The 27636-nt window shown below is 39.7% G+C and overlaps 1 protein-coding gene across 1 annotated transcript in view; it reads left to right on the top strand.

Annotated features, from left to right (window-relative positions):
• LOC139737516 (dynamin-1-like) overlaps positions 1-27636 on the top strand; it is a 68919-nt gene that overhangs the window by 17556 nt on the left and 23727 nt on the right. Inside the window, exons 4-11 of the mRNA XM_071648186.1 lie at positions 14079-14282; positions 15439-15537; positions 17986-18146; positions 18733-18875; positions 19519-19722; positions 21570-21708; positions 22534-22691; positions 24780-24797. Of these exons, the coding sequence (XP_071504287.1) occupies positions 14079-14282; positions 15439-15537; positions 17986-18146; positions 18733-18875; positions 19519-19722; positions 21570-21708; positions 22534-22691; positions 24780-24797 (1126 nt within the window). The remainder of the gene's footprint in view (positions 1-14078; positions 14283-15438; positions 15538-17985; positions 18147-18732; positions 18876-19518; positions 19723-21569; positions 21709-22533; positions 22692-24779; positions 24798-27636) is intronic.

Here is a 27636-nt window from a genome sequence, read left to right on the forward strand (position 1 = left end):
GTGCGTCGTCCGTCGTCCGTCGTGCGTCGTCCGTCGTGCGTCGTCCGTCGTCCGTCGTGCGTCGTGCGTAAACTTTTTACATTTTCATCTTCTTCTTGAAAACCCCAGGACCGATTTTCATCAAACTTGGCAGGTAGCATCCCTAGGGGGTTAGGAACTCAATTTGTTAAAATGGGCACCATGCCCCACCCAGGGGGCCCCCAGGGGGGGGGGGCCCAAACCCCCCAAAATTAAGGAATCTGTAAAAATCTTCTTCTCTAGAACCAGAAGTGATAGAGCTAAGTTAATACTATGAGTTAGTACATTGATGACTGTAGTTTCAAGTTTGTTCATGGCAGAATCAGGGGTGCCCCCCTTTGGGACCCAGGGGAGGGGGGTGGGGAAGGGTTCTAATGGGGCCTAAATTGTACATTTTCATCTTCTTCTTGAGAACCCCATGACCCATTTTCACCAAACTTGGCAGGTAGCATCCCTAGGGGGTTAGGAACTCAATTTGTTAAAATGGGCACCATGCCCCACCCAGGGGGCCCCAGGGGGGCCCAAACCCCCCCAAAATGAAGGAATCCGCAAAAATCTTCTTCTCTAGAACCAGAAGTGATAGAGCTAAGTTAATACTATGAGTTAGTACATTGGTGACTGTAGTTTCAAGTTTGTTCATGGCAGAATCAGGGGTGCCCCCTTGGGACCCAGGGGAGGGGGTGAGAAGGGGTCCTAATGGGGCCTAAATTGTACATTTTTATCTTCTTCTTGAGAACCCCATGACCCATTTTCACCAAACTTGGCAGGTAGCATCCCTAGGGGGTTAGGATCTCAATTTGTTAAAATGGGCACCATGCCACACCCAGGGGGCCCCCAGGGGTCCCAAACCCCCCAAATGAAGGAATCTTTATAAATCTTCTCTAGAATCAAAAGTTATAGAGCTGAGATAATACTACAAGTTTGTTCATAGGAGATCCAGGGGTGCCCCTCTTGGGTAGGGGGGGGGGGAGGGGGGGGGGGGTGGTTGGAAGGGTCCAAATGGGGGCCTGAATTGTACATTTTCATCTTCTTCCTGAAAACCTCATGATGGATTTTTGTCAAACTTGGCAGGTAGCATCCCTAGGGGTCAATATCTCAATTTATCAAAATGGGCACCATGCCCCACCCAGAGGGCCCCAGGGGGCCCCAATCCCCCCAAATTAAGGAATCTTAAAAAAATGGGCCCTTGATATTGTACATTTTCATCTTCTACTTGAGAATGCCTGGTCAAATTTTGGTAGAGCTGTGAATGATTTAGATTAGTGACTGTGTGAAAGGTGAACTTGCGATACTCAGGTGAGCGCTAGACCCGCGGGTCTCTTGTTGTTCCTCAAAGTGCCCTTTTTGTTCCTCAAAGTGCCCTTTTTGTTCCTCAAAGTGCCCTTTTTGTTCCTCAAAGTGCCCTTTTTGTTCCTCAAAGTGCCCCTTTCGTTCCTCAAAGTGCCCTTTTTGTTCCTCAAAGTGCCCTTTTCGTTCCTCAAAGTGCCCTTTTTGTTCCTCAAAGTGCCTTTTTTGTTCCTCAAAGTGCCCTTTTTGTTCCTCAAAGTGCCCTTTTTGTTCTTAAAACTGCCCCTTAGGAAAAAGTGTGCCCCCTTTACAGGAAAAGAGGGGCACCTTCAAAGAAAAAAGGGCACATTTAGTTGATCCTCCAAAAGGTGGAGGGGCACTGTGTACCCCTGCCCCTGTGCTCCTTCCAGGCCCTTTTTATACCATTGTCGGACTAATTTAACTTTGGACTGAGATTTAAAACTTCGGCATAGCAAACTTTAACAATAATTCGTAATCATTTTTTTTCATTGACATTTTGTGAAGCAGCATGCGTTTCGGTAGTTTGAAACGTGTAAATGTTGCGATGTCTTTCCCCTGCAAGTGCAGACTAAGTTCGGTCACGGCGAAAGTTCCGTTACGAAATAAAAAATAATGCGAGCCTTTTCAAAAATAACGCACTTCCGTACATTTTTATGCGTTTGAACGCAGTTTCTAGTTTCGGACAAGAACCGCAAGTCTTTTCTGCAACGCTCTTGCGTTTTAAAAACAGATTTGCATTTGATTTTTAGAGTTGCGTTTAAACGCAATTGAGTTTAAATTTCATACAATTTTCTAGTTTTGTGTTATTATCAAACGCAAGTCTTTTCAGCGTTCCGTGTGATTTGATGGACTTGTATTTGATTTTCAGAATTGCGTTTAATTTTTAATTTTGCTTACGATAAGTCTTTTAAACAATAACACACTTCCGTAGATGTTTAGAGATGCGTTTAAACGCAATTTCTTATAGTTTCGTACAAAAACCGGAAGACCCTTCTCTGCAATGCTCTTACGTTTGAATACAGCGTTACGTGATTTGATGGACTTACATTTGATTTTTAGAGTTGCGTTTAAACGCAATTGAGTTAAAAAAGTTCCCTACAATTTTCTAGTATTGTGTGATTATCAAACGCAAGTCTTTCAGCGTTCCGTGTGATTTGATGGACTTGCATTTTATTTTTAGTGTTGCGTTTAAACGCAACTGAGTTTAAGTTTCCTACAATTTTCTAGTTTCGTGTGATTATCAAACGCAAGTCTTTTCAGCGTGCCATGTGTTTTGATGGACTTGCATTTGATTTTCAGAGTTACGTTTAAACGCGAGTTTAAAAAAAGTTCCCTACAATTTGCATACAGTTGCATTTAATTTGTAATTGGGTCAATCCACGTCAAATCATCCAATTTTCAGAAAAGTTGTCACCCGACCCCCTCCGATTTTCTTTAAAATCGCACCAAATGTTCCCCAAAGTGTCTGACGGAAAATCCCAAAATATTTTGCCCCAAGGTCAATTGGTTGCTAAGATACAGCCTCACATAGCAACCGGTGCGCATTCAGAAAAATTAGTTAAAAGAAAATTAGGCATTTTTGATTGATTGTGGTGGCATGGATATTTATGCAAAAGTGTTCATTTTCAGGAAATTGAGAGAACTTTATAGTCTTTGCAAGAAAAACTGACTGTGACGCGAAATTGACTTTTCGTTAACGTGCACGAGGTCACCGAAAATGATGTTAAATGTTAATTTCCCAAATTTTGATGCATATTTAGAGGCTAATATCTTCCACATTTCATCACCTTAGGTTCTAATATATGATGCTGTTGAAGGCTTTGACTTGCTCAGTTATTTTGAAAAAAAATCGGCGCATTCATGCACACCGTTTTTACGGAGAGCGCCCTCAAAGTTGACAAAAATGAAAAATGTGCCAAATTCAAGGTCACGGATCACCCTTCGTCCCACCTAGGAATGGCACCAATTTTTGTGTATTGATAGACATTTACCTATATTATCTTGGGTTACCAAAGAAATTTTGCTCCCGAAATGTTCAATGGCAAATTTACCCTACCGAAAATGGTCGTAAATGGCCAAATTCCCATGTAATATCACACATTGGGTTTAGAGGACATTTCAAATGTCCAGGCTTTCAAGATAAAAAGGCCTAGCCCTGTGATATTTGCAGTAGGGATAGTCTGTTATACATATTTTAGTAATATAGACCACAAAACACTTTCATTACATAATAATGACCTTGAAATTTAATCCAAATTTTGATAAAAACAATAAATTGCCCCATTTTCCTCATTGCACTGCATACAATATTATGTAATACGTGTTTTGTAACACTTTTCACACAGCAATATTTCAAGAATTATGAAAGCTGACAGCCTACCACATTAAGGTTCTAAAGTATTTGTGCTCTTCTTTCAGATTTTGTGTCAATTTGATCATGAATGCTATACCCTTGACCTTGAAGTGCTTTTAAACAATAACACACTTCCGTAGATGTTTAGAGATGCGTTTAAACACAGTTTCTTATAGTTTCGTACAAAAAACGCAAGTCTTCTCTGCAACACACTTGCGTTTAAATACAGCGTTATGTGTGATATGATGGACTTGCATTTGATTTTTAGAGTTGCGTTTAAACGCAATTGAGTTTAAAAAAGTTCACTACAATTTTCTAGTATTGTGTGATTATCAAACACAAGTCTTTCAGCGTGCCATGTGTTTTGATGGACTTGCATTTGATTTTCAGAGTTGCGTTTAATTTTTGATTTTGCTTACGAAATGAAAAAAGTAATGCAAGTCTTTTCAACAATAACGCACTTCCGTCATTTCCGTAGATGTATAGAGATTTATTTAAACGCAGTTTCTAATTTCGTACAAAAACCGCAAGTCTTCTCTGAAACGCTCTTGCGTTTAAATACATCATTGCGTGTGATTTGATGGACTTGCATTTGATTTTTAGAGTTGCGTTTAAACGCAATTGAGTTTCAGGTTCGTAACAATTATTTTCTAGTTTCATATGATTATCAAACGCAAGTCTTTTCAGCAACGCAATTGCGTTTAAATGCAAAAGTTGCGTGTGATTTGATATCACCTGCATTTGATTTTTTTTTAGTTGCATCATTAGTTGCATTGTAATAAATCTTTTTAGAAAGGGCCCTGGTTTTGATACCGCTTCGGAATAATCAATGTTTCTATTCGGATTTACAAAAACACCTATTTCATGTTCGGATAGTGAATACATGTACCTACTGGGACATAGAAGTGTGCAAAATTTGTGCGTTTTGAGAAAAACGAGAGGGAGAAAAGGGGTAAAGTGAACTGTCTTGGGTACTACATGTAATGCTCCAGTGTAAATGAGTGTATGTCCTTTCTATATTCTGGCATACAAGACAATAGACGCATGGCGCGAACGCTACCGCGCCGTTCACTAGCGAATTACCGAGTAGAAACGCAGCGAATCGGAGCGGGAAAACAATTCTTTTTCAGAGAATGGCGATAAGATTTTGAGCAAAAAATTATGTCGACTTAGACGAGGGAATTAATACGTATTTCAGCTCAGTTGGCACTGAAAAATCAGGTCGACTTACGCGAGTTGTCGACTTATAACTGTCGACTAAGACGAGGAAATTTTCAAGGAATAACAAAGGCAAAAATCGGGACTTTTTTATTGTGTCGACCTAAGCAAGTTGTCGACTTATGCGAAGTCGACTTCGGCAAGGTCTACTGTATGCTATTATGTATTGGGGGGGGGGGGTTGTTAGAATATGAAAAAAATAAATAAAATTCTTGCAACGTCGCAAAAATCACCCTTTAAAAAAACACCCAACATGCCCTTTTTAATGTGGCCTTGGTGCCCCTCTGACTGACCTAAGTGCCCTATCATGGCTGGCCTCATGGTAAAAGTGCCCTTTTCTAAATGGCCTTGCCCCTCCAAAATCCTATTTCAAGGCCTGGAATGCCCTCTTAAAGATCCTGTTTACCTTTGGGAATAGTGATTAAAAAAATGATCAAGATATCGCTTTTGATGCACATTTATAGGTCAGTTGATTCACAAAACATCCTACCATTATAACATTTTTGCAATAAAACCTACTAAGGAGATATTGTATATCTCTTATTAAACCGTAACTGTAAATGGTTTAGTCTAGAAACACTTTTATTATAACTATTGTTCACATTTTGTATATTTAACAATACTTAAAGATAATAAAAAGTTTTGGTACCTTGAAAGTGTCCTTGAATTTCCTTGTCTTAGTTTGTGTTTCAGGTTAAAGTACCTTTCATATAACTAACACTGTGAGACTTACTCGCCCCAAAGTGCTCTCATGTCTTAGTAATCATGCAATTAACTGCGACCAGCAGCCCCATACGCATAGCGTAATCGGGCTTCGCATTGTAGCATTCAGGATCATGACAGATTTAGTATCGCAGGGTAAATGTCAACTTAAAATCCCATAAATTCTTCAATTTGAAGACTTACCAATTAAGTTGAAGTATTGAAAACAGGCTTCGGGCAATGTTTGGTTCTACCTATAGTCCCTTTCTGTTCGAATTGATGACTGAATGTGACTCGGTCGACAGGACCTTAGGAGAGCTACATACAGTACACTGAATACTACAGCCAGTGCATGCGAACACATCACATGCACACAAATTTCAAATCCATGAACGGATAAGATGTTTGTGTGCGCATGCGCTGGCCATGGTATCCAGTGTATGTACTAGTAGCTCTCCCAAGGTCCTCTTGACCGAGTCACATTCAGTCATCAATTCGAACAGAACGGGGCTATTGGCAGAACCAAACGTTATTCGAAGCCTGTTTTCAATACTTCAACTTAATTGGTAAGTCTTCAAATCGAAGAAATTTTTGGATTTTCAGTTGACATTTACCCGCGATACTAATTCTGTCATGATCCTGAATGCTACAATGCGAAGCCCCATTACGCTACGCGTATGGGGCTGCTGGTCGCAGTTAGCTATGCGTACAATGGGCTGCACGCTGCTGGTCGCAGTCAGTGGTTTCGTACAATATTTATCGACGCTGTACAGCGTTGGCTCTGGTACGAAACCATTATTGCATGATTACTAAGACATGAGAGCACTTTGGGGCGAGTAATTCTCACAGACAACGTACTTTAACCTGAAACACAAACCAAGACAAGGAAATTCAGGGAAGCTTTTGAGGTACCAAAACTTTTTATTATCTTTAACATCGATTATACATGTACTGGTTCAAATTTTTACATTGGTTATTTCTATCCCTAACTCACATTTTAGAACTATTTCGAAGCACTAGCACTGGGTTTTTGTTTCATCTGCAAATGATAAATTATGCCTTTAAATGATAACTGGCTGTACTATCACCCCCAAAATGGTTGAATTATTCCTTGTAGAGATTGTATGTGATGGCAAACATGGTTCTGAAGTGCAGTGAATGAATTCCTGCTGCCTTCTATCTAAGCATATACAGTGTACATGGTTTGAAGACTACATGTATATGTGACCTGCTACAACAAAAGGATCTGAAAGTCGGGGGAGGACAATTTTCAGAAAATGACATGATATTCTTCCCTTTCTCTTCCACTTTAATTTCATACTAACATGACTCACAAAAGTACTCAGTTGCGGGGATATCCATGATTTTATAAGTACATGTCGAGTGGTTTTGGAAATCAGCATTTCGAGAAAACCACATTCAAAGTTTTCCTTTCGACGCTATTATGATCAAGGAGAGGCAAGACAGTTTTCACCGCTCGACGATAGAATGTATGCTTCAAGCAACCTCGGCGATGTTCATTCAAGCTTACATGTAGCACCAGCAGTCTACGTATGACCAATCAGTAACCAGGATGCTACGCACTGACTAATAAGATCACTCATTCTTTGCTAGGGGCGGGGTCTAGCTGCAGCGCTAAATCCAAATCTTCGGACACGTTTGTGTTCTGTGGAAAATCAGAAAAATCATGGCCCAGAAAAACATTATTTTTTTGTCTTTCCTGTGATCATTTAGCTACGAAATTTTGGCAGATAATAGACGATACATTAGACTACAAAATTATGCCCAAAACAGAAATCTTATCGTTTTGACCGATTTTGATGATATGACTTCAAACTCGATTTTCTCGGCTCAGCCGTCAGCGACTGTAGGATCCTTTTGTTGTAGGGAGTCACATATACGCTGTGTATTTAGGAGAGCTCATTTAAGATTCCTTTCTCAAGCCATGGAGGCTCTGAGGGTTGTTTGGAGACACTAGAAACTTGCCACCAGTCGTATATTGCAGTACATGTATACATCAACATCGTCATCGTTCACATTAAAGGGATGGGTATAGTATTGGTTGAGGTGAGGATTCAGCCTTTAACTTTTTGCAGGATATTTACAGGTTGTAGGAACCACTGTATAAAATGTTAAAGAGTATACAATTCTAGAGGAATTCAAAGTTCATTTGATAAAAATCGGTTTTGAAATGGCTGAGATATCCAAAAACAAAGTAAAACACAGCAATTCTAATAAAAGGTGGGTCCCACCTTTTATTAGGATTGCTCTGTTTTGGATATCTCTGCCATTTCAAAACCAGTTTTCGTTCATTAAATTTTGAATTCCTCTTAGAATTATGTGCCTTTTCATATTTTGGAAGAGGTTCTTCATTATCTTTAAAAAAAAAATAAAAAAATTTTGGAAACCTGAAGCCCCATCTCAACTGAAACTGTACCATCCCTTTAATTATCCTTAGAGAAATTTGTATGTAGTACAGAGGATATTCCAGAAAAATGTCTGCCACCAGCTGTCTAAGGCACACGCTTTGCCCCAGCATTGCCCCAGCTGAGCTCCCCAGATAAAACTGATGATACGTTGGCTTATATGCTGGTCTCATTATTTCTGCGGCACCTGCCATCCTAACAGCGCGTAAATATTTCATGCAGCATTTCTTGAAAAGAAGTTGCTCCTGCTGCATTCCACATGCACATCTCAGCTTCATGTAATTGTGTGGATGGGCTGGTATACTCTGCAAAGCCTCTTTTTCTCTAATTAAAAATTGTGATATCTCTGTGGAAGGACATGTAAAGAGAAGAATATGAATGTACTTTGTATTTGTTAACTTTCCGAAGCTGATATTTTTAGTGTTTTAAGCACAACACAGTAATGAAAGTACAGAGTAGATATTTTAAAATATTCACAGTTATATTCTGGTCACTTGCATTGTTCTTTCCCTGCCAGATGCTTCCACTGTTGTCAGTCCTCCAATTAGTGTTATGATTGATTATTTGTGGTCGCCTCCTCCTTAATGGGGTGGCTGGCTGAAAGTGCATTATTGTAAAAATATCCCAACCTCTTGAGTAAAGGTTAAAGTCTCCCAGACTTTGATTCTTTTTATAGTAACAGAATGATGTAATTCTAGGGTTAGATCACTGACTTGTAATCTACCATATTTGGCTAGTGGTATATTATCAAATGGACTTTTTAAAAATCATGTGAAACTGATCAGCAAAGAGTTTTGTCAGTAGTTCTGAGCTCTATCTAATATCTGTAATTCAGGAGTACAGCTGTATGTGGGGGCGTTGTCCTCAAACTGTGCGTACGGGTTTACCTCAAAACCTCTTCCAGGAAGCCACCTGCAGTACAAGATCCACACAAGGCAGGCATCTTTGTAGACTACATACCTTGCAGTTTGCCTACAGTCTTATCGTTGTGTGGATTGCCTGGCTGAAATGTTGGGCAGTTGTGTTGGAAAGCACCCTGCAGCACATATGCAAGCATTACAGATGCACACCTTGTACGTAATGATCTACATGTAGGTATGGATGTAAAACCAATCTTTCCAAGCAGCACTCCGAGAGTCACAAACTCTCAGGCTAAACATTTACAAAACTGTAGGTATAGTGCAGAGGAAGACCCAGTGTATAGAACCACTTTTGTTCATTTACACTGAGCAATTGGGCCACTGCCTAGTTTGACTTTCTCAATCCCGCTGTAGCTCACGACATGTAAATGAAATTACCATATTTGTACACTGTGCAGTGTGCCACAAGCTGAACTTCGAACAGATAAAAGTTTATAAGCGTAAATATAATTGTAAATTGTGTACTAACATAAGAAAGCTTGATAGGGATTGGACTAAATTTTTCAGCAAAAAGGATGTTCTCTGCAATGAAAACAACAGTACAATCTAAACCAGCAGGTATCAAAATTGGAAAAGCTTGATGACATGGTTTGAAAATGTGAAAAGTGAGATTTGATCAGAAATCAAACATTGTATGTGTGTAAATGTTTTTGTTTTTGCCTTATTTCGAAACCACAGAAAAGGAGTGTAATGCCACAACACTGCGTTAGAATATGTGTGTTGATTTTGTTTACTTGTACATATATGTTCCTGTGTGAACTTTGCTTCCTCGTTCTTTAAGGGCAAGAGTAATTAAATCCTCCCCACATATCATGACAAGTCAGTTCCCAGTTTGTATCAAGTGTCCACACATGTTGATGCCAAGTGCAGATAACTCGTTCACACCCAGCCCCAGTCATGACTCACACAAGGAATGAGAAGTAATTGTGGGAAAAAAATATGAATTAAATATAATGCACTGTATCAGACACACAGCAAACTTTGTGTCTAAAAGACAACAGCCCATAGTTTACATGAGTCCTAAGCAATTCAGATCTGGCGTATAGTCGTATGTAGAGCCTACAAGTGTATTTCAGCTGTGGCATGTGATACGCTAGACCCCGTTTACAGTGCGAGGCTCGGCCCAGCCCCGCTTCAGTGTGAACGCGCAAAAGGCCAAATGCGGGGCCAAAATTGGCCTCGCATTTGGCCTCGCTCTGGAGGTGGTCTCTCAGCCGCGGCCGAGCTGCGGCTGAGCCCGGCCTTTTCTCAGTGTAAACGCAAACTGGGCCAAATGCGCGGCCAATTTTAGTCTGGCTTCCAAACCCTCTGCCCGTACTATTTCGCTATACAGGATATTAACCCCCTCAACGTCGAAAGCTAGGATAGTTTAAGGTGGTTTTGTCCTGCAAAGGATTTTTCCTTCGGCAAAGGCCTTTGCCCGAACGGCGACTTTGTCGCCACGGAATCCAGTTGGCAAAGGGTCTGTAAACCAGACTATACCAAATTGCGTTTGTTTACAAGCAGAGCGCCACTACGACAAAATATTGAAAGGTTTGAATTAAAAGCGCGGCCGAGCCCGGCAGTGTAAACGGACAAAATTGCGGGGCTTGGCCCCGCAAATTGAGGCTGGGCTCGGCCGCGGCTCAGCCCAGCCCCGCACTGTAAACGGGATCTTAGATGATTAATGTAGTGTAAACACCAGCTTTATATTGTTTTTTTTTTCCTCACAAAAAACAAAAACAAAAAATGAAGATGGCAAGAGTTGAAGTCGTGTCCAGAATCAAAGCCTCAAATCCTACATGAATTATGATTTGATCATATTCAATTGTAAAATGTACACGTGTAGTCATATACTGTTTAATGTGCATTATGCGTTCATTACAAATTAACTCGTTGAGGACAGTCTGATTTTGCTACAACATGCATTTCCCATAGACACTTGCCCGAGTATACTTGGGACTCATCCTTAACGGGTTTAGGTCATGTAGTATTGATTATTATCATTTTTTTTTTATTGGCCAGAGGCAAAGTCATTTCCGTAGAATAATATTTTGGCTGTGACTTCCCATGATAAAAGCATAACCGTTGCCCATTATATCATATTACAAATCGATGCCAACATCACATTGAACTGTACGCAAATGCGATATCCTGCATAATGCCTGTGCAAGCAGGCGTGCATAGAGTCTGCTCGGGGAACGGCCAGGTAAAATCATTGTGTCGTATTGTGGCTAGAGTCAGCTTTCCATTTCGTAGTGATCACTCTCAGTCTCTGCTTTCCTATTGCTAATATCCTGTTTGCCATGAATTGTGCATTCATGTTTCATTGTGCCACCTGCCTCCACTAAAGGCCAACCCCGGTAAAAGCAGCAGAATGCAAATTTGCCCTTCTTCCGAGAACTGCAATGTCAAGATCCTGTTCCTAAATTGGGCCAATTTGTTTTTATTTATGCCTCCGCCCAGAAGGGTGCCATGGTCATTATGAATGATTTTGGGTTGTCTGTGCGTCCGTCCCTCGGTACTAGTATCCATGCATTTGTATACCCCACATCCCAATAGATACAGTGATTTTAGAAAAAGAAACACTTGATGGATTTTTGTTTTTGTTTTTGTTTTGGTATTTGGCCAAGGTATGCTACTTATTGTGTAATTGCTCTGAAAGTAGATTTGGAGTGAAATCCTTCAAGGTCAAAGGTCACTGAACTTCCCCCAAAATTGCATTTTTTTTTTTCTGCTGAAACTTCATCTAGGAATATCCAGTGGGATTTCAAGTTGATGGGAAAAGGAAAAATGAGTAGACAATAAGTCCCTTGAAAAGATTAGGGGTCAAAGGTCATAGTTACTGCACTTTTTGCAAAAAACAAAACAAAACAAAGAAGTTATTTCCATGCATTACTTCAGCTGGAAATGTTTTACAATCATTTGCTTGAACATGATAGTATTGAAAGGTCAAGATCACTACATTTGGTATCAAATGTTATTTTTGCACCATAACTTCAACCAGGAATAAATTGAAAATAGTGTGTGGTATGGATAGAATTGATTTAACTATTATTGCATGAAGTGACAGAGTAAAAGGTTGAAAGTCAGGGCCACAGGTTACCAGATTTTTGCCTTAATGTCATTTTCTGTATGAATTTTCCTCTGAGATTAAAGTCTGATGATAGTGTCATTAAGTATACAGTGGGTATTTCCTTTCTGCAGCAAAGATTATAGGCCAATTAACTTTATCAAAATGTAATGGAGGGTCATGTTTTATGACAGATAGTGATTGTGTGAGAAGTGGAGGTATCACAGCCGACAGAGCAGCAATTTAATTGCTTTAATATTCTTTTTTTTTTTTTTGTTGATGGGGACCGTGTGTAGTAATAATTTTTGAAACTGTCATTTTCACTTCTTACTTGGAGGCCATTGCATCTACAGCAGATGAGCTTCAGTTCAAGTGAAGGATTTTGCACATTTCTGCACAGTCATTTAATATTGACAGGAAGTCATGCAAATTATGAAACTTTAAGATTTCTATGAAACAATGATCAGTCGGTTGCATACACCTATAAACACTGTATGCAAAGTTAATGGCTGATGGCATCATTGACATTTACAATTTATATTTATACCCCCGCCAAACGAAGTTTGAAGGGGGTATATAGGAATCAGCGGACGGTCGGTCGGGCGGTCGGTCGGGCGGTCGGGCGGTCGGGCGGTCGGGCGGTCGGGCGGTCGGGCGGTCGGGCGGTCGGTCGGGCGGTCGGGCGGTCGGTCCGTTGCAAATCTTGCGTCGCGAACTACTTCCTCAGTTTTCAACCGATTCCCATAAAACTTGGCACAGATGTGTGCCTTGGGTTGTAGATGTGCAAGACGTATTTTTTGACAGTACCCAAAAGTATGTTGCCATGGTAACGGCATATTATGGGCAAAAATGGGTACAAATCTTGCGTCGCGAACTCCTCCCACAGTTTTTGATCAATTTTTATGAAATTAGGTACAGATGTTCATCTGAATATGTTAATGTGCAAGACACATATTTCCGCAGTGGCAAAAAGTGCGTTGCCATGGTAACGGCATGTTATTGGTAAAATATAGGGCAAAATGCTTCATGGCAAAACTGCTTCATCAGTGTTCTTCCAATTCTCATGGAATTCATATTGAATGTTTGTCTTAGGATATAGGTCAGCATGACACATTTCTTGACAGTGACAAAAAGTATGTTGCCATGGTAACAGCTCACATATTATGAGCCAAAATGATGGAAAATTTTGTGTTGCAATCTATTTCCTCAGTTTTTGCCCAATTTCCATGAAACTTGGTACAGATGTGTGCCTTTGGTTGTAGATGTGCAAGACGCATTTTTCGACAGTACCCGAAAGTACGTTGCCATGGTAACGGCATATTAATGGCAGAAGATCAAGGAAAGATCTTGCGAATTTAACTACTTCCTCAGTTTTTTGACCAAAGCTTATGAAATGTTGTTTTGACCAAAGCTTATGAAATGTTGTTTGGCGGGGGTATAACCAGTCGCTGTGGCGACATTTCTAGTTTTATCATTACCTGTACTCAGATATACTGTACGAGCTGAAATTTTCGCGTACAGATATTTTCGCGAATTGCTACTTGGAGGACATTTTCACGTGTTGTTAATTTCACGGTTGCAAGGGTCTAACTGAACTTAGTTATTCACGCGTTATTATTTTCGCGTGTTGTTATTTTCGCGCTTGAAAGACGATTCGTGAAATTCGCGAAAATAAAACCACCGCGAAAATTTCAGCTTGTACAGTACATTTTAGGCCTATTACAACCATGGCATAGTATGGGATCAATTAGTGCAAGCAGAATTGTTTACTGTATTGACATTGGCAACATGTTACACACTGACTTGTAAGCGTATCTGACTACCAAAAAGGTATTATCTGCAACTGATAAATGTGAGATGAATTGTGTGCACACTCGCATCCCGTCTTCATTTTAGGCTGTGTGGTCACATCCAACACCAGGTCTTCTGAAAACAAAATCCACCTGCATATGTGGGGTTCAACGTCCTTTCAGTGTGGAAAGGCATTCCAGTGTCAGTCTCGCATTATTCAAATTCAGGATCCATTGCGAATTCGAACGCTTTTCTAAATGTTCTGTGTTTCGTTGACCCTCTTTTTGCAGTCCTGAACCTGACCCTGATCGACTTGCCGGGAATGACCAAGGTCCCGGTGGGAGACCAGCCCCCAGACATTGAGATACAGATCCGCAACATGCTCATGGAGTTTGTTACCAACGAGAACACGCTCATCCTGGCCGTTTCCCCGGCCAACGCCGATCTGGCCAACTCTGACGCTCTCAAGATCGCCAAGGAAGTTGACCCAAAAGGTAGGCAGTCATGGTGTAATGTCAAGACATGATCTCTTAAAGCCTTTTTCCTCTGTCAAGCAAAGTTGCAACTGAACGAAATGAAACAAACAAACAAACAGAAAGACAATCTGATCATATATCTGAAGTAAACGAAGCACCGTATAGGTGTCTTTAGTTATTAATCATCCATATTCTTGCATTGTACATACATTGACTCAAATGTTGCTTATGCAATAGCAGTGAATAGCAAAAGTTGTAACAAGAGGGCCTTGATTGAAGTTTAAAGTATTCGAGTACAGTGTTGTTGCTTCGTGCTTCAGGAAAAATTTGAATCTGACTTTTTGAATTACTGTATATGCCGAATAATTCGCGAGGTTTTTATTTTTTGCGAATTTTGCGAGTCGGCCGTGCTATTCGCGAAATTAAAAACACGCAAAAATATTGACTCTGATCCCGATGTGGATGTGACGTATTTGTGTACATTTCTCCGTTCAGTGCATGACTCCACTATCGCGAATTTAACCACTCGCGAAATCGTCGGGAATTCCCAATTCGCGAAAATTTAGACTCGGGAAATATATGGCGGATACAGTATTCATTGGCAAATGTTTTTTCATTCTACATAAGTGTATGTTTTCCACAGTGATCATAGGTATTTCTCTTTGAAAGTATAAAATTTATAGCAGACTCACACTGAATGATGCCATATCCAATCATGGTGCGATAATTGTCCATTCCTGTTCTGTGTGTATGGAAATGATGTACATCCAGAGAGGTATAATGAAGTCTGTACCTGTCGTTTAGAGCTTGATATACAAGTGTTGTACAATTGTAGTTATTGGTGTGTTAGATAAGTGTGGATTCTACCTGGAATCACTGTTGCCATTGCTGTTTGGGTATTGTCAATGTAAATAGCTCTTCTTAGAAATTCAGTTGTGTATTCAGGGTCTTATATGGTCATGCAGAAAATAATTTACTCTGTTTAAGCGTGTGACAGGATTTTTTTATTACCACATTCAACTGCAAATTGACCCTATAAAGCTAGTACAGTATATTCCTTTGCACATTATGTTGATGGTGATTGTGTTTTACAAAAGTGAAACATTCAAAGCTCTGCATGTGGTCTTCTTGGGATTGTTTAAACTGTGTAAAATGATTGACTCCTATGCAACAGGTGTGCGTACAATAGGAGTCATCACCAAGCTGGATCTGATGGATGATGGAACAGATGCTAAGGACATCCTAGAGAACAAGCTCCTCCCACTGAGGAGAGGTGAGTAATATTTACGCCAAATATTTTTGTGAGGTTTTTATTTTCGCAAATTTCTCGAGTCAGGTGCTATTCTAGACAGAAAGATCCGTCTGTCCGGAGGACTCTTTTATATTTTGCCATTAACGCTGTCCTCCGTAGACAGACGGAAGGTACCAGTACCCATTGCAGTGTGGATATTCTTAACCACTGTCTCTATGGAAAATTGGGTGAGGTACCTCACCCTTCTCGATTGTGTCTAATTCACGGCCCTAGGTCAGCAAATTTAAGCTTGAATAGTTAAATCAACTATTCAAGAATAGACTACACTCACCAGATCAATGAATAATCCAACATTGCGGTAGAATTTTCAACGTAAAACACACATAAACCAGCCCGTCGCGTCGTCACGTTCAAACTGTAGAAACATACAGTATGAATCTATTAGCCAATCACATGCGAGGTAGTTTCTACATGTCTTTTTTACTAAACACGTACCTCGCATGTGATTGGTTTACAGATTCAAAATGGCGACTTACTACTAGCGAACGGCCATGTTGCGATATGGATAAAATTTCTGCATTATAACCGAGTTACTGTGAGTATTTCGATTGCACAATGTGAGAAATTAACCCCAAATATTGCTGCATAATGTGTCATGTCATGTCAAACTTGTTTGAATGTAAAAAAGCTGTCTGAAATTTGGTTTATCGTAACGTTTGATCTGTGCGCGTTGCTCCACACAAGAGCTGGGATCATTGACTTCGGTCTGTATACGGAGGGGATCCGTGAAGCCAGACGCAGTTTCCGCGGAACATTCCCCGACGGACATATACAGACCGATCTTTCGGTCAAGTGCTATTCATGAATTCAAAGACACACAAAAATATTGGCTCTGATCCTGACATGAATGTAATGTGCATGCATACATTTTAAGCGATTTCTCCATTTAGTGCCGTACTCCATAATTGTGAATTTAACCACTCGCGAAATCGTTGGGAAGTCCTGATTCGTGAAAAATTAGACTCGCTAGATATATGGCCTATACAGTATTTGATCAGGCATGCCGTAAACTGAGGGTACCGTACCTGGAGGTTACTCTAAAAATTCATTACTGTTGATTGTATTGTCCCACTTCTTCAAATTTTACAGATGCGTTCTAGTGTTGCTGCATTCACTCAATCCACATGTATGCATACGTATATGTGGTTTGCAGTCCCTTTAATGTTTATGGGCAAGTTCGATATTGCAAGCTAATAAACCTCTTGAAGTAGTGTCATACTTAATGGCACCTGTGAGTCACGGTAGAATGCTGCAAACGTGTCATTTGAAAGGGTAATAAATCAAGTGCAGTTGAGATTGACATTTAAAGGACTGTGGTATCTCGTATCACAGCAGGCTGAGAAATAAAATTGGTTCGCAGTCAATCAGTGCACAGTCTTTTTAAATTGTTATCGGTCTTTCTGTAACAGTATGAATGTAGTATTAAACACACAGACTGCATACTGTAAAGCAAGATGTTTTCGCAGCATGAAATTTTTGCAAATTGGAACCAAAGGCCTGTTTCACATCATAGAATTTTTGCAAGTTACCACTGGCATTGAATACATACAGTGTAAACAAGAACTTTCGCATGCATTTTAATTTCGCTTTTGCGAAATGTGCGAAATGTGCGAAATGTGCGAAATTAAAATACACGCCTACATTCCTCGTTTTACAGTACCGTAGTGAAAGTTTACAAAGTGTTCAAGTTTAAATGGGTAAAGAAAGCTCATGTGACTAAAAGTGAACATTTAAAGGTCATATACCGTCATGTATGTTGATCAATAAAAGGTTAACAAGGTATTAGCTATTCCCCCCAGTTGATGCCAGTTGGATTGTGTAGTGGAAGTGAGCAGATCTGCATGAAATGTGCCATAGACTGACATTCATGGTATAGTGCACTGTACCATGAATTTCATCATACTGTATATAGGCAATAAATCAATGCTTTTCATTATAGGTATGTGTAACATGCTATTGGTAACGGCCTCATAAACCACTCTGTACATTATGCTCACTACTTCCTGTTTGTCTACACTTAGGTGATTTAACACTTTTGTTTGAACTATTTTACCAGCAGGTATTTTTCTTTAAAGGGATATAAAACAAATATATCTTGTGCTGTTACTTAGCCACAAGTGAAATTCCGGGGACAGAAGTTTCGCTATCTTCTACGCCAATGTACCCCTCAGAAAATAGTGCTATTCCTGCTACCGCAGGAGTCGATAATCTCTGCTAGATCCTGGAAGTGCATGGTATATTTGTTTACTATGTACAGTGGCGTCTTTTTACATGATCATTTGTATTGTTTGCTGGTGTCTCTGACACACATCATCGTGAAACTGCCATAGTCTTGCAATGAATTCTGGCATGCTGATGTTGACACGTAGTGTATGTCTCTCAATGCTTATATTGCATTCCATCCGATAGGTTATGTTGGTGTCGTCAACAGAAGTCAGCGTGACATTGAGGGCAAGAAGGACATTAAAGCTGCCCTGGCGGCAGAGCGTAAATTCTTCCTCAGCCATCCCTCCTACAGACACATCGCTGACAAGATGGGCACACCCTACCTCCAGAAAGTCCTCAACCAGGTACGTTTGTTGTCGCTTTTCAGTTTTAGGCGGATGTTTAAGATGCAAAATAATGTATGCTGCTTTCTTAGGTGGGCGACCAAAAATACAACTGAAAACCTCGCAGGAAATCATGCAGTAGAAGTGGGTATACAAGGAAATGATCAGCACAAAAATTTCTGCTTGCTTTTACATCTATGAACAAGAAATGTAATATCCGACACAAGAAATAGAGGTAGTCGGTTGAAAATTGTGTGCACTTGAAATGAAGATGTGGAGAGCAAGTTTCAAATCCCAAATCTACGTCAACCCTAGTTTAGAATCAACAGACAAGATGCAATGTCAATCTTGTGAAATTACCAAAGACAAGATGACTTTCCCTGATAGTCCAGAAACAGACCATATTTATATTTTCTTGCTTTGTTTTGTTGCTGTCATTTTCCAAATCAGAGTTGGCTGTTTCTCTATCAGATTCAGAAGTAATGCTTCCAAGTCATGTCACATTTTAAAATAGAGGATTTTATAATCAAGCTCAAGAACATTTCACTGAGCACCAAGCCACCCCCTTCCTTTTGGACTCTCATACTTCTGCTTTTCCCTCCTACAGCAACTGACTAACCACATTCGAGACACGCTGCCAGCCCTGCGTAACAAGCTGCAGGCCCAGGAGCTGTCGCTGGAGAAAGAGGTGGGCGAGTACAAGAACTTCAGCGCTGATGACCCCACCAGGAAGACCAAGGCAATGCTGCAGTGAGTTGGGAAATCCACTGGGAATTTAAGAGTCATTTTGTCAGTGGAGGGAGACCGATATAAGGAAGTTCTGTACACAACATACAATCTCCTTCTTGTGTCTGTCGCAGGACTTTATCGAAAGTGCATTAGGATTACCAAAATGTCTATCAGAATGCAAGTGATAATTTGTACACACATATTTGAAGCATGAACATAAACGGCATTATTTACCATTTGCAGATTAAACCAAAACCCAGCTTTAGAGCTTCAAAATAGTTCTAAAATGTGAGTTAAAGATAGAAACAATCCATGTAGAAATGTTAATCAGTATAATCAGTGTTACGTATTGCTAAATTTACAAAATGTGAACAATAGTTATAATAAACTTGTTTCTCGAGTAAACCGTCTACAGTCATGGTTTATTGAGAAAAATAGTGATACCTCCTTATATTTTAGGCTTTATTGGGAAAATAATTCTTATATGGTAGGATGTTTTGTGATACAATGGACCTACACATGTGCATCAAATGTGATAACTCGAACATTTTTTTAAATCACTGCTCCCAATGGTAAACAGTACCTTTAATGCTGCAAGTAAAGTCATAGCAATGCGTATGATGTGAAACGCCCCCATAATGAGACTTGCACCCTCTTCTTCCAGGATGGTCCAGCACTTCGGAGTGAGCTTTGAGAAGCGCATCGAGGGGTCGGGCGACGAGATCAACACCAACGAGCTGTCGGGCGGGGCTAAGATCAACCGCATCTTCCACGAGCGGTACCCCTTCGAGGTCGTCAAGATGGAGTATGACGAGAAGGAGCTGAGGAGAGAAATCAGCTTCGCTATCAAGAACATTCATGGTGTCAGGTGAGTGGTGCCGAGTGTGAGTGGGGCACTCTTGGAATGACCAGATGCAACTGTGTTTCACTGACCACTTTCTGCAGTTCATTGGTGCCGAGTGTGAATGGGCCACTCTTGTAATGACTAGATGTAACTGTGTTTCACTGACCACTTTCTGCAGTTTATTGGTGCCGAGTGTGAATGGGGCACTCTTGTAATGACTAGATGTAGCTATATTTCACTGACCACTTTCTGCAGTTTATTGGTGATCTATCACTTGGTCTACTCCCACTCCGTCCAATAGCCATTTAGTCTCAACCCACATGGTCTAATCCCGTTTCGTCTACAACCAATTCGTCTAATGACTGTTTAGTCCAGTTGCCACTTAGGCTCATTACCAGTTGGTCTAGTTTCAGATGGGCTATGCCCATTTCATCTAGTACCCAGATTACCCAGATTGGTCATTAGACGAAGTGATGTTTAGCCAGACTGGGCTTTAGACCAAGTGAGAATTGGACCAAACGGGAATTAGACAAAATTGATAGTAGACTAAATGAGTTTGGCCACAATGGTGTTAGACGAATTGGGAAGTAGACCATCTGATAGTAGACCAAGTGGCAATAAACCCACAGAAACAAGTCAATAAAACATGTATAATAAAATACCTCGATTTTACCAAGTACAGTATTTTCAGTAAAACCCATATCACCAGGACTAGTTGCTGGGGAAAGAAAGACAGCGGAATCGTCCTGAGAAATGTGTACGCTAATTCCAACAACACAAGGATGTTAACCCTTACTGTACTCGGGGAGGGGGGGCATTGATCTCGGAAACGCAATGTCCGATGAACTTGAAAATGTGCATGCTGATAGATCTTCGCGTGAATCTGATGGTGTAATTTATTTTAATCAATTATGCAATTTTTTGCATAATTAGCTAATTAATTATTCATAATGCGTATTTTATGCATTTGGGGGATATTTTCATAATTTCAGCCTAAACAAGTACAAAATTACATGAAAACTGTAATAATGAAGAATAATGTTTCCCAAATGTGAAATAAATCAGAGAGAGAAAAAAAAAAAACGAGAAAAAAACAAATTTTTTGTTATGTTTTGTATTGTTTTTATTTCTTCTGTTTTCTATTGTTTTCTATTCCTTATGTATATCATTGTTTCTAAACTTTGCCCAATTTATTTCAATATAGAAGCATGAACCAAGTGGAAAACCAATTCCTGAGCAAACTTTATAAAGTAATGCAAGCCATGGACTATTGACAGTATATAACTGTACACAAATATATGCAGCGATTAGCCGTTTTAATGACATGCACATACTAATTGGCCCATAACACCCCCTAGGTAGGTCTGATATGGACAAATGTGGTATCAAAATGTGCGCAAGACTTCAGGGGAAAAAGTCATGAAGTGAGAATCCGAAATTCCAAGCGGTCGGGATGCAATCGCCAAAAGTATGCAGGGGGGGGGGGGGCCTCCCCGCCCCCCCCCCCCCCCCCCCAGTGCAGTTAGGGTTAACAGACGCTACCTACTACTCAGTAATCGATCAGTAATGTCTGTGAAATGATGTGTAATTAATGAATGTTGAATTGTTCGTTGTGCTTTCTTGATGTCCACTATTATTTTAACCAACAATGCCAGAATTTTGCTCAGAGCAAGGGATCTGAATGTTTGTCGACAAGTCTTTGATGGGCTCTTAGAGTATATCATCAGGGTCCAGTAAAATCTAAAGAGTGGTGCACAAACTCTTGCCCCTTAGAAACTGTGCAGGTCAACTTGAATGATGAAGGGTGGTGTCCGAGCCCCGTGACTGCACTCTGATTTCATCCAAGTACTTTCACTTCTCTGTCATAACAGGGTTGGTCTGTTTACACCAGACATGGCGTTTGAGGCCATCACCAAGAAGCAAATCAACCGCCTGAAGGAACCATCTCTCAAGTGCGTGGACATGGTCGTCAATGAACTCAACAACGTCGTCAGGCACTCTGGTGAAGGGGTGAGTGCTTCCTTTTGCTGGTGGTCATCAACATCTGCCAGAGAATGTGTCTCTGTTTTCGAATGTCTATGATGGAGTGTAATCAGAGGGAAAATGAAACATTATAGAAAATGAAACATTATATGTTTTAAATCTATTGCATCATCTACCATATTTCGTAGCACTTTTGTGGTCATTGTATTCATTCTTAATGCTGCACTGAAAGAGAGCAATGTCCCTCATCGTGAGTGTTCCTTGAGTAATTGCCCAATGCAACAGTATTTACATCTGTGCAGTAAAGCATGTATACTTCTTCCTTAAAGAGCAGCAATGTAGAGTCACTATCGTGCACAGGGACAAAATTGATGTAGATTTAAAGAGACTTGAACCCACAACTCTCTGAGGGAGAGTTTGATGTTTGAATCAAATGCCATGCTGCTTTTGCAAAGGTCCGATACACCTGAGTAAGTGTGTTCAAAACACTGTGCAAAGTTAGTGATTCTGGCAGCTGTTATACACTTTGCCAGGTTTATGACTGATGCTTTGGTGAAGTATAGCCGCAGTGGATTAAAAGCATAGTTTGTTGCGAGTATGATAATATTCCAGATACTAGGATGCTTGTCATGTATGGACTGGATTCCCTGCACAGAAAACACTGAAAAGTATTTGCTGACATTGAATATTTCTGCCCTATATCTCATCTATTCCAGGAGACATGTCCTATGTATGAAAGAAAGAGTGCCAGTGTAATGGGAATAACTCCCTGTAATAGCATCTGTACCAGTGTGATGGGAATAACTCCCTTTAATAGCATCTGTACCTTTGTTTTCATTGTTCGTACCCCAGATGAGCAGGTATCCACGACTACGTGAGGAGACTGAGCGCATCGTCTGCACACATATTCGTGAGCGTGAGGCCAAGACCAAGGACCAGGTTCTGATGTTGATTGACATCCAGCTGGCATACATGAACACCAACCACGACGACTTCATCGGATTCGCCAAGTCAGTATCTTAGCCCTCATTCTTGATGTTGCTTTTTGCCCTTTGGTTTCCTTTCTGGCGACACATTTCGGGTGGGGGTAGTTCCTCAACCTTTGTCCTGTGTCTAGCCGTGATAGATAGTCATGATAAGAAGCAATACCTGATTTCTTAAACTCAATCTAATGTACATCATAGAGGGATGGCCATAGCAGGAAGTAGCTGTCGATGCAAAACATTATGGGTAGGTCTCAAACTATAGTTGGCTCATAAGTAGCTCCAAAGGACAGTTCAGAATCAAATGATTTCCACACTTTTATGGACGCATAAAATATATACGTATTTCGCTCACCTCAAGTCAAGTTTCAAAAGGATGCAAAAACCTAGAGGAAATGCGAGAAATGTCCTCATTATTCTTTTCCAAATTTCTGGGCAGCTCTTGCTTTGACTCATTCTATTACCAGACCACTTAATAGACGGATGATTTATACAGAGCGACAAGTCTGCATGATAGCAACTTCCCACACAGCGTATATTTCAATATGTGTTGTGCTAACCAGCGAGTTCAAAGTAAGGATGATCTTCGTGGGAATAGAATAGATGCAGCTCCATATCCATATTTTGACAGTATGAAAAAAACAGAAAACTTTGATATGATAAAAAAGCTCATCCATAAGTGGCTCAGTGGATATTAACATGTGACTGAAAAACCCCCAAAAGCAAAACGAAATAGGATATCGAGGACAACAAAATGACCTCTTACGATGTTTTGATTCCATATTTGATATGTTTCTTCTTTGAGATGCCATATTCTGGAAGATATTTTAGAGGGACCTCCTCAAGACCTTTCCCATGATCCTCCTTGAGGATGTGTCAAGTGTAGTAGATCCTGCAAACAGGATGTGTTCATCCTGTTATGCAAGTTTTGGACAATTTATGTTATGATATTGCATTTATTCAAAAAACAAAAGAAAAGAAAAAAATGATCTTTCATATTATAAGACGTTGCTGTTATGTGACAGAGACATTGGCTATGAATTTTCAAAAATGGGATGTAAAGTATTTTTATTTTTCTGCCTCAGGTTTTTGAATAGTTTCAAATATTTGGAGCTACAATTGTATCTCTTGAATTGTGTAGTCATGTTGAACTTTTTACACATCTGTTATTTCTGTTATCTGTTATACAGTAGCTCCTTGTGAGCACTCTTCCCCTCGTAATCCTTATGAGTCCATACATGTTTGTCATTGTTGTGATTGTTGATCTTTATGTAAAGTTTTTCTCTTTGTTTGTCTGTTGCTTTGAAATACCCAATTAATCATTGCAATCTGTCTAACGCAAAGAAATTCTTGCTGTGGGAATAGAGGCTTAATTACATGCATTCCATTTTGGTGAAATCTTCAGGGACCTCTTGTTGTGAACATTGTAATAATGATACTCCTCTAATGTCATTCATCCATTTTCTGTCATGACTAAAGGGTCCATAACCCTGGGTAATGTCTTTTAACACAATCAATGGAAAACAACATTCCCATTTCAAACGTAACATCAGACGATAAGTCAAATGTTTCTTTGTCATGGAAGAGTGGAGGATCTAAATCATGGGCAGTGGCATTCTTTGTTCATTGTCATTAGTTATCATCTTACCTCATCGTGGTCAATCATTTAACTTTGTTTTCATGATTAGTAGATCAAAATTTTGCATGATGACGAGTGGACACCCCTAATTACAGTCAGTGGAAACAAAATAAATGATAGCATTTTGAAAAAGTGTATTTATTCAAACAGAAATAGCGGCTTGTGCATATCGATAATTGAATAACTCTAAACTGTAGGTGATGATATTGCAGTCTGTTTTGAGCAGTGTTTGAAATGTGTGTACAAATCCAACCAGTAATCACAAAATATGCTGCTGTATATATTAAGTAGAATTGCGTCTGGCATTGGATACATTAATTCATTTTATGTTCTTCATCATCCATGTGATAATTATCAATAATGTAAATATTATTCTTTTCTTCTCTTTTTCATCTTCTTCCTCTACTAACACTGCTTCTACTACTTTTATTCTTTATATTTTCTTTTCGTCTTCATCTCTGCCTATACATTCACAGAGCTTCCAACTCCAACTCGTATGTTTTTACCATGATTAGTATATTTTGTTCATTATGCAAAAGAAGAAAATAACGGGCTTTTAGCTAATTTCAAACTTTCATTTAAAGCGCATGATCAGGTTTTCACCAAGCTTAGCTTGACTTGTTCCTTTGGGCAGGTTGATACAGAAGTGATAAAATTTTACAGTTGACCCTACTATGTAGGAGCCTTGGTATAGAGGGCCCCAAAACCAAATCTGTGTGAATTTCAAACATCCCCTATTCTTTAACTCCGGAAGTGGTACTATATTTTAGTACTTTAGAGGTAGATTAGTCAGTTGTGACCGTAACAGAGGTGACCCACTTGGGCTCCCTTAGAGGATAATATGTTTGAAAAAGGCAATCCATGAAGGAACAATTTTATCCACAGCAATAAAACAAAAGACACACAAAAAAAAAACCTTTCATGATTGGTTTTCAGAAGGGATCATGAATGTGCTGGGTATGCAAACTTACATGTGTGTATCCCACAGTTTTGCTCAGAAGTGGAGTTGCAAAACAACGCTCCAAAGATTCAAAGCACTGGCGGTAGGTAAAGTCTTCCTTCAGGATCATGCAGAATATCTCCAGGTTGTTATATGCAGATTGACTTTTAGTGAAAGGACAGCAACCTTCACTTTATTCCCAGAGGTTATAAACTTATTTATTTTTTTCTTCAGGATATGCGCTGATCACACATGGCACTCGAATTATCCATAGGGGCTGGGAATGCAGGGTTATTTAAAAGGCACATATGGTTAACATATTAGCCGTAAGACAAGACTCCGTGGAGTCAAAACACTCTATTTCGATCATTTACCTCTCCATCCATTCTGGTAGATAAAATAAATTGCTTCATGTAGAGATAGCCTTTTTAATAGAAGGATATACTTTTCTATTGCCATTTTTTTTTTCCTGAGGTCCCTGAAAAGGTAGCCAAAAATGCAGTAGATGGGCTACTGTATACCCGGTATATTTTGAGGCATTTTCATTGTTTGGATTCCTCGAATCAGCCGATGTCTGCGAAATTGACGGCCTGCTAAAATGCTGCTTGCTGTGACACGTGCCCTGTGTAAAATCTCGAAGATGAGAAATCACTAAACTCTTCTCATGAAGGGGATATTACTCATTCCATCACTAGACTTTTTGATTGCAAATTCATCCACTTGCGGTATTGTCTCACGTGTCCCAATTTTAGAAAATCTTAATTCGCAAAATATGTGGGGTATACAGTACTATCATAGGGCACTACTATGAAATTGCACCAAAGTTGTATTTGCCCTGAAGCTAAGCTGAGGTTTTGCTTCTCAGTTATTAAAAAAAAAAAAAAATCTTTTCAAGAATTTGATAAGTAGCAGACATGGTATATAGCTTATCACTTCTTACTGCTCCTTCTAACGCTGTTTAAAGGGACTGTACAGTACTGGTTTAGGTAGGGATTCATGTTTTGAACATTCCTAAGTGAGATAATGAGAAGCCTCTTATGAAATTTGAAAGAGCATGTAATTTTAAGAAGGATTCAACATTCATTTGATGAAAATTGGTTTTCAAATGACTGAGATATCCAAAAAAGTGCTTATAATAAAAGGCGACATGCCACAACTTTATTAGGATCTCTTTGTTTCACCTTGTTTTTGGATATCTCAGCCATTTCAAAACCGATTTTCATCGAATAAACTTTTGATACCCCTTAGAACTGCATGCTCTTTGACATCTCATAGAGTGGTTTCTGAATATCTCGCAAAATGTTAAAAGCTAAATCTACACCTCGACCAGAACTGTAAATACTGTCATTTTTCATACTGTAAAAGTAGAAATTACTATGAGTAGTTTGATGTTACTGGTAGTGCTTAGCCACTACTAGTATTACTACTGCAACTCCTAGTACTATTTCTGTTAATACTTCTGCTACCAATTCAACTACTAGTTCTACTACTACTACTACTACTACTACTACTACCCCTGCTGCTGATACTTCAACCATTTCTATTACTGCTATTACTGCAACTGTTCCGTTTGCTTGCTACTTATCGTACTGCTACTACTGCTCCTCCTCCTACTACCACTACTACTGCTACTACTACTGCAGAGACTCCAACCCAAAGCACCTTCTGATCTGGAGATTCTCCTGCCTGAAACCCCTAGCAAACGGGAGACTCCAACTTGATGTGTGCGAAGCGCGAAGTTCCGACGGTTCTAGATGCTCTCTGATGCTATTTAAGGCTTATTTTTTTCAACATACGATAGAAATGAATAAGAAATCCTTTCCAACGGGAGACAAAGAGCCAGGGCGGGAGAAATTAAATCTCAAGCGGGAGAACGGGAGATTTTGCAAAAATGGGTTTTCGGCGGGAGATCTCCCGTCAAAAACGGGAGAGTTGGAGACTCTGCTACTGCTACTACTACTGCTCCTGCTACTACTGTTACTACTGCTTCTGCTACTATACTACTATATGTACTTCCGTTACTTCTTCTGCTTCTACATCTGCTATTACTTTTACTCATCAGTACTACAACACTTCTGTTATTATGTTTCTGAGTCACATCGTCATTTTTATGTTTCAATATATAATTTCCCCAACCTTATGAAAGGAATTTTTTTCCCTTTCTTTTTATAATTTTGTTATTCCAGCTGTGGCCAGACTTTATGTGAATTCTTTTATGCTCTTAGCAATATCTTCAGAAGTACTTTCTTCAGTTCTGTACTAAACTGAACTGACATACACTGTATGCGTGGTCGGCTTATAGCATTCATTTAGCTTATGTCTACCCCCAAAATTTCTTCTGCCAGCAATTTAATTCCAATATTCTGAATGCAAATGTGAAGCGTGATCGCTGA

The sequence above is a fragment of the Diadema antillarum genome, unplaced genomic scaffold (assembly GCF_040938485.1).
Source record: "Diadema antillarum isolate AM-2024a unplaced genomic scaffold, OU_Dant_1.0 seq00000694_RagTag, whole genome shotgun sequence".
NCBI lineage: Eukaryota > Metazoa > Echinodermata > Echinoidea > Diadematoida > Diadematidae > Diadema > Diadema antillarum.